Genomic DNA, 17,185 nt, shown 5'->3' on the forward strand with positions numbered 1-17,185 from the left:
GCAAATCCAGGTTGAACCGGCCCTGCAGAGGGAGGAATGGACAATCCAGGGGGAAGCAGGTGGGAGGGAGAGGCACTAGACCTGCTGCAGCTGAGCTGGTGCAGAACCTTTTGGGGCTTGATTTCTGCACCAGCTGTAGGAGAGGCACAGACTGAAAGGATGGAGCTCGGGGTGTGAAGAACCACTTTGGTGAATGATCCAGGGTCAGTGCTGCTCTCCAGACAGCTCTGCAGAGAAGGTAAGTGAAAACCTTGGGAAAAGAAGGCTTTGAGAATTGACCCCACCAGAGAGGGATGTGGTGAAGGAAGAGGACAGAGCCAAAAAAACAAGGTGGGGAAAAGGCCAGAGGATACATCCAAATGAAGACACAGATGGAGCAGGTGACTCCCACGGAGCAGAGTGTGATGAAGCAGACAGGAAAAAGTCAATAATGTGAGTAGAACAAATGATTAATTAACAGATCCTTTCCCCAGAGGTGAGGATTTATGAAGCTGCTGGACAGAGTGTGGTGTGCTGTCACTTCCCATCCCTGGGCAGCAGGATGTGGGAAGGAGGAAAGCTGGACAGAGTGCTAAGGACAAACTTCCTCTGATTTTGGGTTAATCTCTGGCTGAGGAAACCTTTCTGGATGGCAAATACCACACAAAACTCTCCAGAGCAGCCTCTGCAGCAGCTGGGCTGGGGCTGGGACTGTCCCTGGCCAGACCTCACCTTGCTGGGGGAAGCCCTGGGTGGGGTGTTTGCTCCCACACGTGCCCTGGCTGCCTCATTAAATTGCTGGAAAATGCAATGTCATGTCAAATGAAGCTCCTGGAAAATACTTCTTTCCTCCTGTTTCTGTCAGGCACGTGGTGTTTGTGTGTGATGCAGTTGTTATGGGGCAAAGAAAGCAGCAGAACCATGACAAAGTTCATTTATGACCACTGGAGTTTTACAGGGCCGAGTGATTATTTTACAGTTCAAAGCTGCCTATAAGGGAATTCCTTGCACGTGAGGATCCACAGGCTGCCATGAGGCTTTAGCAGTGTCTCTTCACGTGAGCTGCAGCCTCCTTCATGGACACAGGGACGAGGCTGCATTTAATTTAAAGTGCAGGTGCAGGTGTGAGTACAAAGGAAAAAATCCCCCAAATCCCAGCACTGCCAAGGAAACAGCCGTGGTCAGGGCTGCTGTTGGTCTGTGTGACACAAGGACCTGCTCCATCCACGGAGGTGTCACCCAAAGCTCTCTGTGTTTTCACACTCCTTCCCCAGTCCCTGGGCTGAGGGTCAGGGGAGGAGCACAGGAAGCCTGGGATGTGCAGAGGTGGGATGTGAAGGGCTGGGCAGGAGCATGAGCTCTGCTTCACCTCCAGGGAGAGCACACCTGTGACCTGGGCTGTCCCGTGCCCTGGCAACCTCCTGTTTGTGTGCCAGCAAAGTCACTGGGTCAAAACCAGATGAGCCGTTCTCACTGCCCACCCCAGAGCCACCCCAGGGCTCATCAAACCTGAGCACCAGCCCTGGGCACGGGGCTGTCCCTCGAGCAGGGCTCCTTGGGCTTATCACCTCCATCACTGCGGGAGGAACAGAGCCAGGGAAACCCTGTCCAGGGCTGAGGTGCCTGGGTCCCTGTCCCCAGGTGTGTGACAGCAGCCCTGTGCTGGTGCCCTCCTCGCTGCCAGGGCAGGGCAGGGGCTCAGCTGCCATCCTGGGCCTCTGGTGCCAGCTGGGCTGCAGCCAGTCGGGCTCACAGCAGCAAACAGCTGGACTGCTAAGGAATCCCAGGACATCCCTCTGATGTTCTGCTGGCATGAAAGCATCGGATCAGCCTCTCCAGGGACCCCAAACTGCAGCTGAGCCATTTCAGTGCCTGTAAATCGGCTCTGGGAGGGCGTGCACATGTAAGGAAGGCGCAGTTGCACAAGAGCACGGCTCGCACACACACGGCTGGCTTTCCAGACCCGTTCTGCCAGTCCAGCCGGGTGGCCGGATCTGCCGGGAATGTCAGCAGGAAAGCCAGCAGGAGCAGCGTGGGGCTGTGCCGGGGCTGGGCTGGGCTGTGCCCAGGTTGGGCTGTGCCAGGGCTGGGCTGTGCCCAGGTTGGGCTGTGCCGAGGCTGTGCCCAGGCTGGGCTGTGCCCAGGTTGGGCTGTGCCGGGGCTGTGCCCAGGCTGGGCTGTGCCTAGGCTGGGCTGTACCGAGGCTGGGCTGTGCCCAGGTTGGGCTGTGCTGAGGCTGTGCCCAGGTTGGGCTGTGCCCAGGTTGGGCTGTGCCGGGGCTGGGCTGTATCGAGGCTGGGCTGTGCCCAGGCTGGGCTGTGCCTAGGCTGGGCTGTACCGAGGCTGGGCTGTGCCCAGGTTGGGCTGTGCCGAGGCTGTGCCGGGCTGTACCGAGGCTCTGCTGAGCCTGTGCCCAGGCTGGGCTGGGCTGTGCCAAGGCTGGGCTGTGCCCAGGCTGTGCCGAGGCTGTGCCCAGGCTGGGCTGGGCTGTGCCAAGGCTGGGCTGTGCCCAGGCTGTGCCGAGGCTGTGCCGTGCCGTGCCCAGGCTGTGCCGCTCTCCCTGCCGGAGCTCCCAGTGATGCCAGGCAGGTCACAGGGCACAGCGTTGTCATTCTCCCGGACTGCAAACGGGCTGAGCCTTTGGAGCCTTTGAGCGGGCTCGGTCGGGCTGAGTTTGAGGAGCACGCAGGGAGGAATGCAGGGTGCTCGCCTGCCAGGCCGGGCTCTTTGCGGTCTGGCGGCGCGCAGGAGCCGCAGCCGGAGCAGGAGCGGTCCCTGTGCCCGGTGCCTGGCGCTGATGCCATCGCCCGCTGACGGGAGTGTCCGTGATGTGCCCGCAGCACACCTGCTCTAGTCCGTGAACGGGTCTGATGTGAGCCAGGGAGACCAGCAGAACAGCTCTGCAACAGCTCGCTGTCCCGAAGCAATTGCGCTGCGCCCAAACGCTTCAAAAGGCACTCGGCATCCAGAGAAAACCTCTCTGCCTGCTCCAGCGCGTCTCCGGTCGCTCCGGCAGCTCCGGGTGCTGCCCTGCCGTGGCCCGGGCTCCCCGCAGCAGCCCAGGCACCGCTGAATCCTGCAGGATCCTTTTCCCCTGCTGCGGCCCCGGGGCAAAGGAGCGGCGTGTGCGGCTCAGTGCGAGCAGCCCCGGCAGAACGGGAGCGCTGCGGGAGCCACCGGCACCGACCAGTCTCCGGGCCCCGGGACTTTATTTCTCGGAGCCAGAGAGAAAACTTAAAAGTCAGAAAACTTAACCCTAGAGTGGTCCTGGCCCAGCGTAGGCGTAATGCAGAGCCATGGAAAAGCAAAGCCTCAGGCATTATGTGCTGTCGTCTAATTCAAGGAACTTTGATTTTGCTTTTCTACTCAGCAAAACTAATCCTCCTCTCTGTAATTAATATGCTGCTCAAATGGATTCTTAATTACAGATAAATCACAAATCTACACACTCAACTGTTATGCTTTTCAAGTAATAAAACAGGTCATTTGTCTTCCTCAGATGAACAGAGCCCAACCAGCACAGCATTTCCCCCTTTATGAAGAATTCATTTGCCTTAGAAAGAAAGTCTTTAAAAAAACATTGCAAGGATTTCTTGAATAGGGGATCAAAGCTCCCACACCGCTGGAAACCATTTTTCGCTAAATAAGATGTGAGTAAAGGGGGGAAAAGTAAAAGTTTTTTGGTAATGGTTGGGATTACAACACCCTTGGGAGGGACGAGGACGTGGGGTCAAGAAGTGGTGACCAGGTTAGCAACACAGGGAACAGAAGGGGAGCACAAAGGAACAGAAAGTGGAAATGGACAGCTGAATGAGGACGCATGTTTCTGTGCTGCAAGAGAATGGATGCTACATCAATTCATACTGAGAGCTGAGGGCTGAGGGCCTGTTAATGGATCGGGGGACACAGCAGGGGTCAGAGGTCAGCAGTGCGCTCGGCCGGGCTAATTGACTGTGATGTGCATATTAGCGATGACGATGTGGCGGGAGGGCAGGGCGTGGGGGGCACACGTGCAGGAGCCCCACCGTCCCGTGATCCCTGCCTTACACCTGTGGAACAGATGGACACACACAGAGAAAATGTTGGTTTGGCTGGATTTCCCCAGGAGCCCACGGCTGCAGGAACTCAGGCCTGGCCGTGCGTGTGACGGAATAAATGCACTCACCTGATTCTTTTATGGGATTTTATTCCAGCTCCATGCCTGGGGCACAGCCCAATGATCTGGGCACATCTCACCTGAGCTGCTCTGCTCAGACCCCGGAGCCCTGCAGGGATGGGGCAGTGTTGGGGTCAGGAGAGCACCTGGCTATTCCCCACCCACCTGTACCTGCAGCGGTCCCAGGGGCTCCCTGCGAGGATAGCCAGTGACCCCAGGAGCCTGGGCTCTCCCCCACATCCCCATCCAGCCCATGGGCATCCTGCCAGTGACTCCAGGCAGAGCGGGCAGTGCTCTCCTCCTCTGCTGTGGCTGTATCCAGCCCTGGTGAGCTGGAGGTGCCGTGTTCCCAGCCAGGGCAGGGGGTTCAAGGAAAGACACAGCTGCTGCCATACAGGCTCTTGCCCCCTCCAGGTGGCTGTGGCTGGGGGGTTGATGCCCCCTTAGCCTGGCACAGGTGGATGTTTCCTCTTCACTGTGGTGCAGCTGCAGAGGGAACTCCCTGTGAGGAGGCTCTGTGCTTTCCCTTAAAGGTCTGGATCAGTGACAGGGAACAAAGCGAGGCATCCTTTGCCTCGTGGGGTTTCTGCTGCTGGCACCTGAGGGAGGCCCTTCCCTGCAAGGCTTTAGAGGTCACCTTGCTCAGAGCAGGGGCAACAGAGTGATGAGAGCCCCAGCAGCTCGAGGGCGGTCAGGGTGGGAACAGGCTCCCCAGGGAATGGGCACGGCCAGAGCACCAGGAGCTTTTGGACAACGCTCTCAGGCACAGGGTGGGATTGTTGGGATGTCTGTGCAGGGCCAGGGGTTGGACTGGATGGTCCTTGTGGATCCCAGCTCAGGATATTCCATGGTCCCTCGCTCCTGGCACAGGGCTTTCTGCCCTGGGAAGCAGAGCTCCTCAGCCCTGACACAAAGGGATTTCCCAGCTGACCGATGGAGAGAATATTCCCTGTTTCCTCGCTCTTGAATCTGCCAACAGCATCCCTTGGTGAGTGATGGGCATTGGAGATGATTTATAGTTCTTTGTTACACAAATGCCCCCACATTCTTCCCCACCCTCTCGCAGCAACCATTAGTCACCGCTCCCAGCAGAAAGCAGGAGCCTCAGCCTGGGAACTGCACGAAAGATGTAGAGCTGAGCCCTTACCCACTGTAAATACACCACTGAGGACATGAGAAAGAGAATTGTCACCGTGTGGAGCTCTGCACCCGGGTCCCTGGCTCTGCTTCCACCCATTTGCTGGGAGTTAAAAGGCTGGCAAAGAAGAAGCGTTATAAATCAGGCAGAGAAGGGCGGAGGGGAGGATCGGGTTTACCCAATTTTTCATCTCAAAGTTTGTTATTAAAGTAGTGAATGTTACAGGAGGAACAGCCATGGCCTATATGTCTTAGAGCTTTTGGATTTCAGAAACATAAACCTTTAGCCCTTGAGACTTTTATTACATTAAATAATTTTTTTGTGGCTAATTAAATTTCTGTTTCTTTTCCTTGGTCAACAACCAGGAAAAATCTGCACTGTTTGATCTGATAGAGAGCACTAGATTTACCTGCACTATTGGATCTCACAGTTTATCATAATTAATAAATACATTAATTAAATAAATTCTGATCCTAATCTGGGCAAACTTTCTTGAATGCCCTGAGGAGCTCAGCCAGTTGCCAGGTTGGTCCTGCCACGGCCTCCAGCATTTCTTTCTTCGGGCACACTCGTGAGGCTGGATTGTATTAGTATAAATCAGACTAAGCAAAGCGGTTGTGCACAGGGCGGCAAAAACCTCTTCCCGTCTACTCCGCCCCAGACTCCAGGACAGCAGCAGAGCTGGAAGGGGCCGGATGGAGGCATCGGGGGGAGGAATCCTCCGTCGCCACCCTGTGCTGTCGCGACAGCCGCTCCCATCCGCCCGCGGCATCTCCCGGGCCCGCCGCGGCCCAGGGCAGCCCGACGGCCCGTTGCCGTGGCAACGAGCGCCATCACGCCCGCGGGCCGTTGCCGTGGTCCCGGCCGGAAGTGCTCCCGGCTTCCGGCGGCGCGGGGGCTGCTGGGAGCGCGGCAGCATGGAGACCCACGAGCTCTTCCGGCGCTTGGGTGCCGGGGCTCGCTTCGACGTGCGGCGCTTCGGGCTGGACGCGCGGCGCTTCGGGGTGCGGGGACACCGAGGGGAGGGCTCGGGGATCGGCCCCTGCGCGGTTCGGGCTCCGGAGCCCCGATCCGCCCCGCCCGCGGCGCTGAGGAGCGGGGCCTGGCCGTGGTGTCTCACCCTTTTCCCCGTTGTCCCGCAGGTGGTTAAAGAGAACCGCGGCAGCGTCTCGCTGGAGAACCTCGACTTCTTCGGGAAAAAGGAGGGAACCCCTCAGGCATCTGCCGAGGAGGGCTGGGGGCTCACAGGGGCTGAAGAGGAGGTGAAGCAGCAGGTAGATGGAGCTGGGAAAAACGATGGAAAGAGGAAAAGAACGGCAGAAAGCAGTGAAGGGAAAAGAAAAAAGAAAAAGACACGAGGTATTTGTACGCACACATATCCCTGGCAAAATCATCAAAGAATCCCAGAGTGGTTTGGATTGGAAGGAACCTTAAAGCCCACCCAGTTCTGGGTTCCTTGGCTGCCTGGCTCAGAGCTGATCTAATAACTGGGCCAGGATTCAGTGCTGAGAGCTGAGGATGTGGTTTCCATCCTTCTGGAGTCTTCACTAATTTTATTGATAATGGGAGAATAAACGTTTTTTTTTTTGCCCCAAATAGTGCCTGTCTCTATTTCACTAAGGGAAATTTCAATTTGTTTGCAACTTCCAGGGTCAGTATCAATGCCAGAGCTGTCAGAAGACAATGGAATAAAGTGGATGTCCTCTACGGAAGCAAAATTTGAAGTTGAAAAAGACAAAAAACCCACTGCAGAGAAGCTTGAACGCTTGAGGAGAGAAAAGGTGGGACCAGGGAATTCTGATGCAACAACAGGTTCCTGGTGTTGTGTGGGTGTTTGATCTAAAATTGGGGTTTATTTATGATGGTTCCTCACTGGAGGAGGGTGACTGAGTGTGCTGGAAAGAACCAGGAGATGAATCCATACGTGTTGAGTTCTGTGGTGTAAAATTAAAAAGAAGGAGTTTGTCTTTTCCCTCGTAGATAAATCGCTTCAGGAACCAGCACAGGATCAACGTTCAGGGAACAGATCTCCCTGACCCCATTGCCACCTTTGATCAGCTTCAGAAGGAGTACAAAGTCCACCCTAAAGTCATGGAGAATATCCAGGCTGCGGGTTTCCACATCCCAACACCGATCCAGATGCAGGCGATTCCCATCATGCTGCATGTGAGTTCTCTGGGATTTCAGGGATTCTGGCAAAATTTGGGGCCATGGCTGCGTTTGTGGCACTTTTAAAGCTGGATCAGCTGCATCAGAATTGAAAGCTTGTCTTTCACAATTTTCCTCATCTGTGCTTTTCCTGAGGTATTTTGGGTCAGTTTGCAGCACTGATATTTATGGGAATGTAATTTTTACTCGTTTTTTTTTTTCTCTCTACTTGTATTTTCTTACAGGGTCGGGAGCTTCTGGCTTCAGCTCCTACAGGGTCTGGAAAAACGCTGGCATTTTGTATCCCTCTCTTAACACATCTGAAACAACCCAGGAACAAAGGGTTCAGGGCTCTGATCATATCACCCACCCGAGAACTTGCCAGCCAGGTGTGTGCTGGGGGAATCTCACACTGATGGACTTCAATGTTTTCACTCTGCGTCAGCAAAATAGCAGCTTAGTAAATATTTTTTTCCTTTATTGCCCTCACATATCGGAGAAAGCTAATTTAAATGTTTCTTTCAAGTCTTTTGGCTTCTGTGAAGTAGGTACATATCTATTATCTGAGTCTAATCTAAATGATTAGATTAGAAGCTCAAGGTTCTTTGATCATATTTTAAACTGCCCGATGGTCAGGTGCTCTTAAGACCTCCTTTCCTACTTGAGATTGCCATGAGAGGTTTATCTGTTTGTCCCAAACTTGGAATTTCAAGGAAAAACTTTATAACAAAGCTGTGCTATTAGAATGGAATTAAAATGATACCTTTGGGCAGTTTTTATTCGTGAGAGAGGGAGCCACGTATGGTAGTGATGTGACTAATGCCTGTTAGAGAGATGCATTTTTATTATGCTAAGGAAACCAGAGAGCTTTCTCTTAACACTGAAATCAGGGTGAGGTTTGAAGCTCTTGCTTCAGGATTAGGTTGCTCAGAGCAGCTGTGGCTGTCCCTGGATCCCTGGCAGTGCCCAAGGCCAGGTTGGGCAGGGCTTGGAGCACCCGGGGACAGTGGGAGGTGTCCCTGCCCTGGCAGAGGGAACTGGATGAGCTTTAATGTCCCTTCCAACCCAAACCATTCCATGACTCTGTGATTGCAGCAGTTTTTTGGTTAGAAAAGCTCATCAGGTCAGTTTGAAAATCCAATCTCTGTTGCTATTTCAGACCCACCGGGAGCTGGTGAAGCTGGCTGAGGGCACGGGCTTCAGAATCCACATGATCCACAAGGCAGCTGAGGCAGCCAAGAAGTTTGGGCCCAAGTCTTCCAAGAAATTTGGTAACTATTGTAACGACTGAGGTACTTCTCAAAAATTAAAAAGTGCCACTGACCATTCTCTTTGGGCTCTTTGGGCTTTGTGGTTTTAAAGAGATGGTTAAAAAGTGGCAGGGAGGAAATGGGAAGTGAGCCTGCCATGGGCTCTGCTAGACTGTGCCTCTGGCAGATGGGGTTGGAACTGCTGTTTCTCAGGGCTGTGTTTGTTTGGCTTCTTTTGTGTCTTTTTTGACATTTTGCTTCTTTTCTTTTAATAGATATACTGGTCACCACTCCCAACAGACTCATTTATTTGCTGAAAGAAGATCCTCCAGCGATAGACTTGAGCAGGTATGGGAGCCTGATTCAAATGTTGCTTTGCCACTCAAAAGTGGCACTCCTGAAAATCAAACCTCCCTGTTCCTAGCGTGGAGTGGCTGGTGGTGGATGAGTCAGACAAGCTGTTTGAGGATGGGAAGTCAGGATTCCGGGACCAGCTGGCTTCCATCTTCCTGGCATGCACCTCCCACCTGGTCAGGAGGGCCCTGTTCAGCGCTACCTTTGCCCACGACGTGGAGGAGTGGTGTAAGCTCAACCTGGACAACGTTGTGCTGGTGTCTGTTGGAGCAAGGTAGGTGTTTTCTGGGTTTTTTTATTTCCTGGGAAATGGTTTTCTTTGCATCATCAGCCTGCTTGGTTTTGTGGCTGTCGTTAGTCAGCACTGCAGGTTGTGTGTCTCCAGAGAAAATTGTGTAGGCACGTAGATCTTTCTCGTGTGTTGATGAAAGTGTTCTTTTCCTTTGCCAATTACTTGATCATCAAATAAACATCACTCTTAGGAGCGTGCACTGATGAAATAGGTTTTGTTGTGCAGTATCTCTCATCCACCAGGTAATATTTTAATGGAGGTTATATATATGCTACGTGTATTTATTAATATATAAGTTTTTGTTAATGTATATAAAAAACACTGAAGTGTTTCTTTTGGATTTCTGGTTTCAGAAACTCTGCAGCGGAGACAGTAGAACAAGAGCTGCTGTTTGTTGGATCTGAGACAGGAAAACTTACGGCGATGAGAGAGCTTGTTAAAAAGGTATTTTGGAGAGACTGAACATCTTCTTCCTGTTCAACTGAGCTGTGTTCTGTCAGAGACTTCCAGTTTCCACTTCTCTATGACACATGTTAAACTGTTGCCCAAATCTGCTATGTTTCAGTTTCTGCAAGGAAAAGGACTTTGGAACCTGAGATGAATTTACTCTTTTGCAGGGTTTTGCTCCTCCAGTCCTTGTTTTTGTACAGTCTATTGAGAGAGCTAAAGAGCTTTTCCATGAGCTTATTTATGAAGGCATCAATGTGGATGTCATCCATGCAGACAAGACTCAGCAACAGGTAGGAGGAGTTTATTTCTTTTCAAGAAAAGCTTTAGAAAGAAAGGTAAAAGCAAGAGTGTTGGAATGTAACTCCAGGTAACCGTGGCAGCAAAGTCCTTCAGGTTTTTGTTCAGAGGTTTAATTTTATTGCTTAACATCATGACAATTCTAAGGAAACAAGTTCACCTCCTTTCTCAAATTGCAGTTTGGTCTGTTTCCAAATATCTTTTCTGTTCTTTTCCTAGAGAGACAAAGTAGTGCAGAGTTTCAGAGCTGGGAAGATCTGGGTGCTCATCTGCTCAGCGTTACTGGCTCGAGGGATTGACTTCAAAGGTGTGAATATGGTCATCAATTACGATTTGCCAACGAGTGCAGTGGAATACATCCACAGGATAGGTGAGGCATGGCTCACAAATCACCTTTTCCCCATGTCTGAGGTCTTTAATGCAGATGCTCTCGTTTTTGTCAGCTCTCTGAACCTTATTTAGATGTTTCAGACACAGCTGTGCTTTCATTCACTGGGAACAATGTTTGGGGTTTGGCTGCTTGGTATATCCTTAGTCTGTGAACATGCATCAGGAGGCTGGGACTGCGAGGAGGGATAAAGGGAAATGTCTAAAGTAAAATCTCTACTGTGCAAAATGTGTGCTTGGCAGGTCGTACTGGAAGAGCAGGACACAGAGGAAAGGCAGTCACTTTCTTTACAGAAGATGACAAACCTTTATTACGGAGGTAATGTGACTTCATTAATATTGTCTTTGTTTCTTGCTTTTTAAAAAAATCACCACAAAACAAAAGATCAACAACAAATCAGCCAGTTTGTTTGGTTTGCTGTTTCTCACAAAAAATATTGATCACTTGTCCAAGCACTGGAGTTGATCTCTTCCCTCCTCTCCTTTCCAGTATTGCCAATGTTATCCAGCGAGCTGGCTGTCCTGTGCCAGAATACATAAAACATTTGCCCAAACTGCAGAGGTATGTTCATTTAAGCAGCTAACCAGTCATTTTACCAGTGCTTTTTAATAATTTATCGTAGTTTCTAGAGCTAGAAACCCTAGTAATTTCATCTTTCTTCACTAAATGTTGTTCTCAGCAAACAAAAGAAGAAATTCATTAAGAAACCTTTGACAAGAGAATCCATTTGTACCACCCCGAAGTGCTTCTTGAAAAAAGGCAGAAGAAAAATGTAAGTTGGTTTTGCTGAAAAGGAGGTAAGAGATGCTGTTTATCCAGAAGCAGCCCAGAAAATTTAAGCAAAGTAGCAGATTACTTTTTGGGATGAACCACCCAGACATAATGGTTTTAGTATCAGTATCTGTCTACTGGAGATTGCACTGATGACAGCATTTTACCTTTGTCAGGTGACAGCAGCCTGAGTTTAAGCCACTGGTTTTGTTCAGGTGTCCTGATCTCCAATGTGTTTCTTGTAGGAAAACTACAAAGGAAAATACTAAGGGAAAGAAGAAAGGTAAAGAAGGCCAAAAGGGCGGTAAATTACAGACTGCTTCAGAAAGCTGAATTCAGACTGGTGAGCTGGGGCTGACACCTCTGTGTGTGCTGGAACAGAAGAATGAAGATGGCAGTGATGGTGAAGGGAGAAAAACGTTTCTCATGTTTCCTTTGGGGTGAGGGTGAAGGTTTACATGCTAGAAAGTCTCTACTGCAATGCCAGGAGAGAATTCCTGGATGCTTCTTATAGAAGCTGGAGCATGTGCTCATGCAGTGAATGCCGTGTATTTCTGAGAAGAGTTCAACACCAACATCCGTTTGTGTTATTTTCACACAGTTTTGTATTGCTCCTTGAAAATATTGTTTGTGTTAAGATTGCCCCTAATACACTTTTTAGATACTTCCAGGTGATTCAGAGACAAAAACCACACAATGTTTACCATCAGGTTTGGTAAACGCAGCTGTCAGGAACTTCTCTGGACACTTAAAAAAGCTAAAACAAACCCACTTGTATGTGAAAGTAAAGCCTTGCTCTTCCTACTGTTCTATAAAATTATTTTGAAATAACCAATACTTTACATGTCCAGTAATTTTGTACTGTTTTATAACTGAGCCTGAAACCAGAGCAAACAAGGTCATAAGATGCTAATTAGTCTACCTGTGTGTCTGTGCAGCTCAGTGGAATGAGTTTGCAGGCAAAAACGACCCAACTCTGTGTGTTTTCCCTGTCTTCATCTGCCCAACATGTTCTCAGCCCACCCTGGTTTTGTCATCAGAATTCCAGTCAAGCAGGAATGGCTCCTTTGCAACTACAGTCCTTTAAGGAAGAATTTCTGGACAGGATTGTCTTGGTTTAATCTAGTTTGGATGTGGCAGCCACAGCAGCCTGTGCCAGGGCCTCAGCACCCTCACAGGGAGGAATTTCTTCCCAGTATCCCATTTAACCTTCCTTATGTCGGTGTGAATCCATTGCCCCTTGTACTGTCGCTTCAGGCTCTTGTCACATGTCCCCAGGTGACCCCGGAACAGGCCCGGGGCGGAAAGGCAGCACTTTCTTTTCCTTTTTATGAAAAAGCCGTGCTTTGGATGCTGGAAACCGGCATTCCCGGGGGGAAGCCAGGGCCATTCGTCCCCATCCAGGCCTTTCCTGAGTGACCGAGGAATGGAGGGGATAGGGGTGTGTGGAACCAAAGAATCGAGGGGCTGTCAAACCAAGAACTTGAGGGGATTTAGGTCAGTGCAGCAGAAGAATCGAGGGGCTGAGGGGCTGTGGAGGGGAGAAACTGAGGGGCCGTGGCTCTGTGGGGCTGTGGAAAGGAGGAATAGAGGGGCTGTGGGGCTGTGGAACGGAGGAATAGAGGAGCTGTGGCTCTGTGGGGCTGTGGAACGGAGGAATAGAGGGGCTGTGCATCTGTGGAGCTGTGGAACGGAGGAATTGTGGGGCTGTGGAACAGAGGAATAGAAGAGCTGTGGCTCTGTGGGGCTGTGGAACGCGGGAATAGAAGAGCTGTGGCTCTGTGGGGCTGTGGAACGGAGGAATAGAGGAGCTGTGGGGCTGTGGAACAGAGGAATAGAAGAGCTGTGGCTCTGTGGGGCTGTGGAACGCGGGAATAGAAGAGCTGTGGCTCTGTGGGGCTGTGGAACGGAGGAATAGAGGGGCCGTGGCTCTGTGGGGCTGTGGAACGGAGGAATAGAGGAGCTGTGGCTCTGTGGGGCTGTAACTCTGTGGCTCTTCGGGGCTGTGCATCTGTGGCTCTGTGGAACGGAGGCACCGAAGGGCTATGGGTCTGTGGGCCGTGGCTCTGTGGCACGGAGGCACCGAGGGGCTGTGGCTCTGTGGGGCTGTGGCTCTGTGGAACGGAGGCACCGAAGGGCTGTGGCTCTGTGGGGCCGTGGCTCTGTGGCACGGAGGCACCGAGGGGCTGTGGCTCCGTGGAACGGAGGCACCGAGGAGCCGCCGGACGGGGGAGCGGCGGGGCCGTGGGCGGTGCCTGCCCGGGCCGGCCCCGGAAGCCGCCGCCGCCGCTCCGCTGACAGACGGCGGGGCCGAGCGCGAAGATGGCGCTGCGGCCCGGGCCCGGCGCGGGGGGCGCCGGCGGGGCGGGCGGAGGAGCGGCCGGGGCCGCCAGGTCGGTGGTGACGGGGGGACAGCGGGCGAGGGGCTGAGGAGAGGGAGGGGACAAACAGGAGGGCGATGATGGAGAATTAAAGGGACGCGGGGAGGGGCAGAGCTGGCGGGAGATGGGGGCGATGATGAAGCTGGGCTGGGGGCTCGGGGTGCAGGTGGGATGTGAGGGCAGAGGGGTCGGGGCCCAGGTGGGGCGTGCGGGGTTTCTGGCTGGGGTGTGAGGGTGCCAGGTTGGGTGCGTGGGGTCTCAGGTGAGGTACGTGGGGTCCTGGGTGGGATGTGGGGGTCTCAGGTGAGGTACGTGGGGTCCTGGGTGGGATGTGGGGGTCGGAAGCATGGTACGTGGGGTCTCAGGTGAGGTACGTGGGATCTTGGGTGGCGGTCCCAGGTAGGGTTCATGAGTTGTCAGGTGAGCTTTGTGGGGTCTTGGCTGGGGTGTGTGGGTCTCAGGTGTAGTACCTGTGATGGTCCTGGATGGAACATCAGGCTCCCAGGCAGGATGTGGTGAGGTCCTGCGTGGGGTGGGGAGGTCCTGGGTGTGTTGTTGGGGATGCAGCCACGGCAGCTCTACGTTTTGTTGAGATTTATTCACATTTTGGGGGCCCAGCTGATCTCCCCCGGTGCGTCTAGGCTGGGGTAGTTGTGCCCCACTTGCCATCAGGCTCTGCAGCTGCAATCTCAGATATTGGGGTGGGAAGGATTTGGGGGTTCTGCCAGCCCTGGTGTCTGCAGCTGTGGATGTTCCTGTCACTGCCGGGCAGGTCTGTCTGTGGCCTCCTGGGACGGAGCCTCCCTGGGGACTTCCCTTTTCCCTTCCTCCTCACAAAGGGCACCTTGGCCAGAGGGAGGACTGAGGAATCCTGTCAGGAGAAAGAACCAGTGTTAAAAGAGACGTTGTTGTGTTTCTGGAAATGTTGGAAAACTGGATTTCACCACCTTTGAAGATTCTAGTAATGGGTTTTTTTTGTGATGTAGGCTCTTGTCTGCTATTTATCTCTTGTCCTACTTCTAGGGAGGCTGAGGAAATTCTGCATTTCACAATTAAGCTCATTGAGTTGTCTTGGATATCCGAAGCCCACGGTTTTGTCAGTGTTATTAAGAATGTTGTCAGTGAAATAAAGGTTCTGAAAAATAAAAGTATTTGCAAATCACCATTGCCCATTGATAGTATTCGGGTTTCTTTGAGGACAAAGTCTGGAGGTAGAGGAAAAGTTCTCTTCTGTGTCTGTGTGGGTTCTTTGCCTGATTTCACTTCAATTTTTCTGCATTTCTGCCATTCAAAAACACTCTGGCAGTCTGCTGCATCGATAGAGTTGTACTGCTTGGGAATTAAGGGGTTTAAAAATCCACTTGTAGATGGGAGAATGTTCCATGTGGTTTGGAGCTGTTACGGTGAAGTTTCAATTCAGAAAAGGAGTTGCTTCTCCCCACGCTCCTGCGTTTTGGCTGAAGCTGTTGCTTGGTTGCTTTGGGGCTTCTTGGTGTTTTTTTTTTCTTTTTTAAGCTCCATAATTATAATAGGAATTTAGTAGGTATTTACAGATTTACAGTACTGCTTTACAGCATCTGTTTGGGGTGGTCACTTTGCTCCCTTGTCGTTCTTGTGTTTGTGCAGCGTACCCCAGGTCGGTCTCACACGGGGCCGTCCCTTCGCTGGCTCCCTCAGCCACGAGAGCCAGCTGCTTTCGCCGACTGCTCTGGGCATTTTGGCACCTGCAGAAAAGCAGTTCAGTAATAAATTCCCATTGGTGGAATGGTTTGTGGCCGTGCCAGTGTGGCTGGTGCTGGCAGTTGCACGCTGAATCCTGGAGTGAGTCCGTGGTGAATCTGAGCGGCACGTACGGGGCTCCGCTGCCAGAGCTTGCTTTGCTGCTTTGGACTAGCTCCTCTTCCAGTGCCCTCTAATTAGCTGAGGGTTTTTTGTCGATTGTTTCTTTTTATTTCTTTTCAGCAGAGACTTATAAATAAACCAGGAGCTCTGTAGAAAGGGATAAATATTTAATAGTTTGACCTTTGCTTGCTTCCAACAAGCAGTGGTACCTCCCAATGCTTGTTCAGTTTACATTGCATTTGCTGGTTTGGAGAATTCTTATTCACCAGGTCCCCCAACAAGAAGGGAAACACGAAGCTTAGAACACTTCTACATGCTTAGGAGATCTTCAGAAATTACGTTTAATATTTCATCATTCCCACTAAAGTAAAACTGCTTGTTTTCATGTGGATACTGTATGCCAAGTTGTGGATTAAAATGACTTAACTGAGTTAGACAGACCTTGGCTGTGGTGAGAACCAAGCCCTGTACGTGTTTGGGGCTGAGGTGTGTGAGTCTGCAGAGTTCTTCAGAGGGAGAACCCCAAATGATGAGGGTGGAGGATGGCGAGACTGGACTCTGGGAAAGCACAGGTGTGTGATAGTTGTGGAAGGAGAAATCAGCACACAGTGGTCAGGGCTGAAGAAGAAGCTTCAGGATGATGAAGATCCTGATTAGAGGATGAAGTGAAGAGCAAATGGGTTGTCTTGGTGACCATGTGACCCGCTGCCTGTACAGTGGGGAGGTGCAATTTGCTCCTGGATAAATGCATAATTTAACTTCCTTATTTTATCTTAGTGCTCATGTTACACGGCTCTTTTATATTTATAAACCAGGTTGGCTTTCAGGACTTCCTGCAGCCATTTCTGATGGCATTTTCTCTTGTGCTCTTAGGCAGCTTCTTTCACATCCACCCTTGGAATTGAACGTTGGATATCTATAAGAGTGTTTCTCTTCCACAGCACTTTGATGTAATAACTGCCTGGGACACTGAGTGAGGATCTTGTTTGGGAAATTGCTGCTGATGTCAGTTTCTGCAACTTGCTTGCAAATGAGAATTTTAAACTAGGTCCTTTCTTGCTGTTTGGCAGCTGTTTGAGAGTGAGGGCTAGCAATTTCCATTAGGATTTTAGTTGAAATTTTAATGGTTCTTCCTCCAGGTGCACTTGACCCTCGATACGTGAATGAATGTTTTCTCCAAGGTGCTTTTTTGCAATTAGATAACTGAGAAAATAGAAACTCCATTATTCTGTGATACTTAATGTTTCTAAAGGGGGCAAAAAGTAATGGGGTTTTATGGGTAGTTCATTTTTCTTCAGAAAAGCTGTTCCTAAGCAGCTGAGAAACGTTCTCTGGTGCAGTTAATGGTCCTGCTGAGTCAGATACTTCCAAGAGGAGATGTTTATTCATCCCGAGCTTAGCCTACACAAGAAACTGACCTGTTCCCGAGCTGCGTGGGTGCCGAAAGTCTCTTGTGGGTGATGTGGATGAGTCAGGGCTGCTGGGAGGATCAGATCTGTGTTTCCTGGCTCTGCAGCCCGTGGCAGCGCTGACGGTGCTGCCGGGGCTCTCCCGGCTTTGGGGGATCCCGCTGAGGGATGACGTTATTCCCTGGGATGGGGTTGGGTTCCGTGGCACCTGCAGGAGCGGATGCAAGTGCTGACCAGGGGGTGGGAGGCCCCTGGTGATGGTGCTGGTGTGGAAATCGAGGTGGATTTTCGATTACGGATATTTGCACTAAAGTGACAGAATTTCACCTC

The 17,185-nt window shown here is 51.5% G+C and overlaps 2 protein-coding genes across 8 annotated transcripts in view; both read left to right on the forward strand.

The window, feature by feature from the left end:
* The first annotated feature begins 6,170 nt into the window (after nt 1–6,170).
* DDX52 (DExD-box helicase 52) lies at nt 6,171–12,147 on the forward strand. Its single transcript, XM_040082428.2, has 15 exons — nt 6,171–6,277; nt 6,416–6,632; nt 6,924–7,054; nt 7,254–7,439; nt 7,667–7,810; nt 8,581–8,692; nt 8,947–9,019; nt 9,096–9,299; nt 9,671–9,761; nt 9,935–10,057; nt 10,284–10,434; nt 10,695–10,770; nt 10,942–11,013; nt 11,132–11,224; nt 11,469–12,147. The coding sequence occupies exons 1-15, from the start codon at nt 6,191–6,193 to the stop codon at nt 11,554–11,556; spliced, it is 1,848 nt and encodes a 615-aa protein (XP_039938362.1). The 5' UTR covers nt 6,171–6,190; the 3' UTR covers nt 11,557–12,147.
* Nucleotides 12,148–13,545: 1,398 nt separating this feature from the next.
* Nucleotides 13,546–17,185, forward strand: part of SYNRG (synergin gamma) — a 36,416-nt gene continuing 32,776 nt past the window's right edge. For all 7 annotated transcript variants that reach the window (XR_009208430.1, XM_040082218.1, XM_040082221.1 and 4 more), the window contains exon 1: nt 13,546–13,616. Coding sequence is in view for 6 of the 7 variants with exons in the window: in XM_040082218.1 (XP_039938152.1) it covers nt 13,546–13,616 (71 nt within the window). In the remaining variant the exon portion in view is untranslated. The remainder of the gene's footprint in view (nt 13,617–17,185) is intronic.

This window comes from Hirundo rustica, chromosome 19, assembly GCF_015227805.2.
Source record: "Hirundo rustica isolate bHirRus1 chromosome 19, bHirRus1.pri.v3, whole genome shotgun sequence".
NCBI lineage: Eukaryota > Metazoa > Chordata > Aves > Passeriformes > Hirundinidae > Hirundo > Hirundo rustica.

Coding starts and splice junctions, on each gene's coding strand:
- DDX52 (XM_040082428.2), top strand. CDS start 6,191: ATGGAGACCCACGAGCTCTTCCGGCGCTTGGGTGCCGGGGCTCGCTTC. Junction 7,440..7,666: donor CGATTCCCATCATGCTGCAT/GTGAGTTCTCTG, acceptor ATTTTCTTACAG/GGTCGGGAGCTTCTGGCTTC. Junction 10,435..10,694: donor GGAATACATCCACAGGATAG/GTGAGGCATGGC, acceptor TGTGCTTGGCAG/GTCGTACTGGAAGAGCAGGA.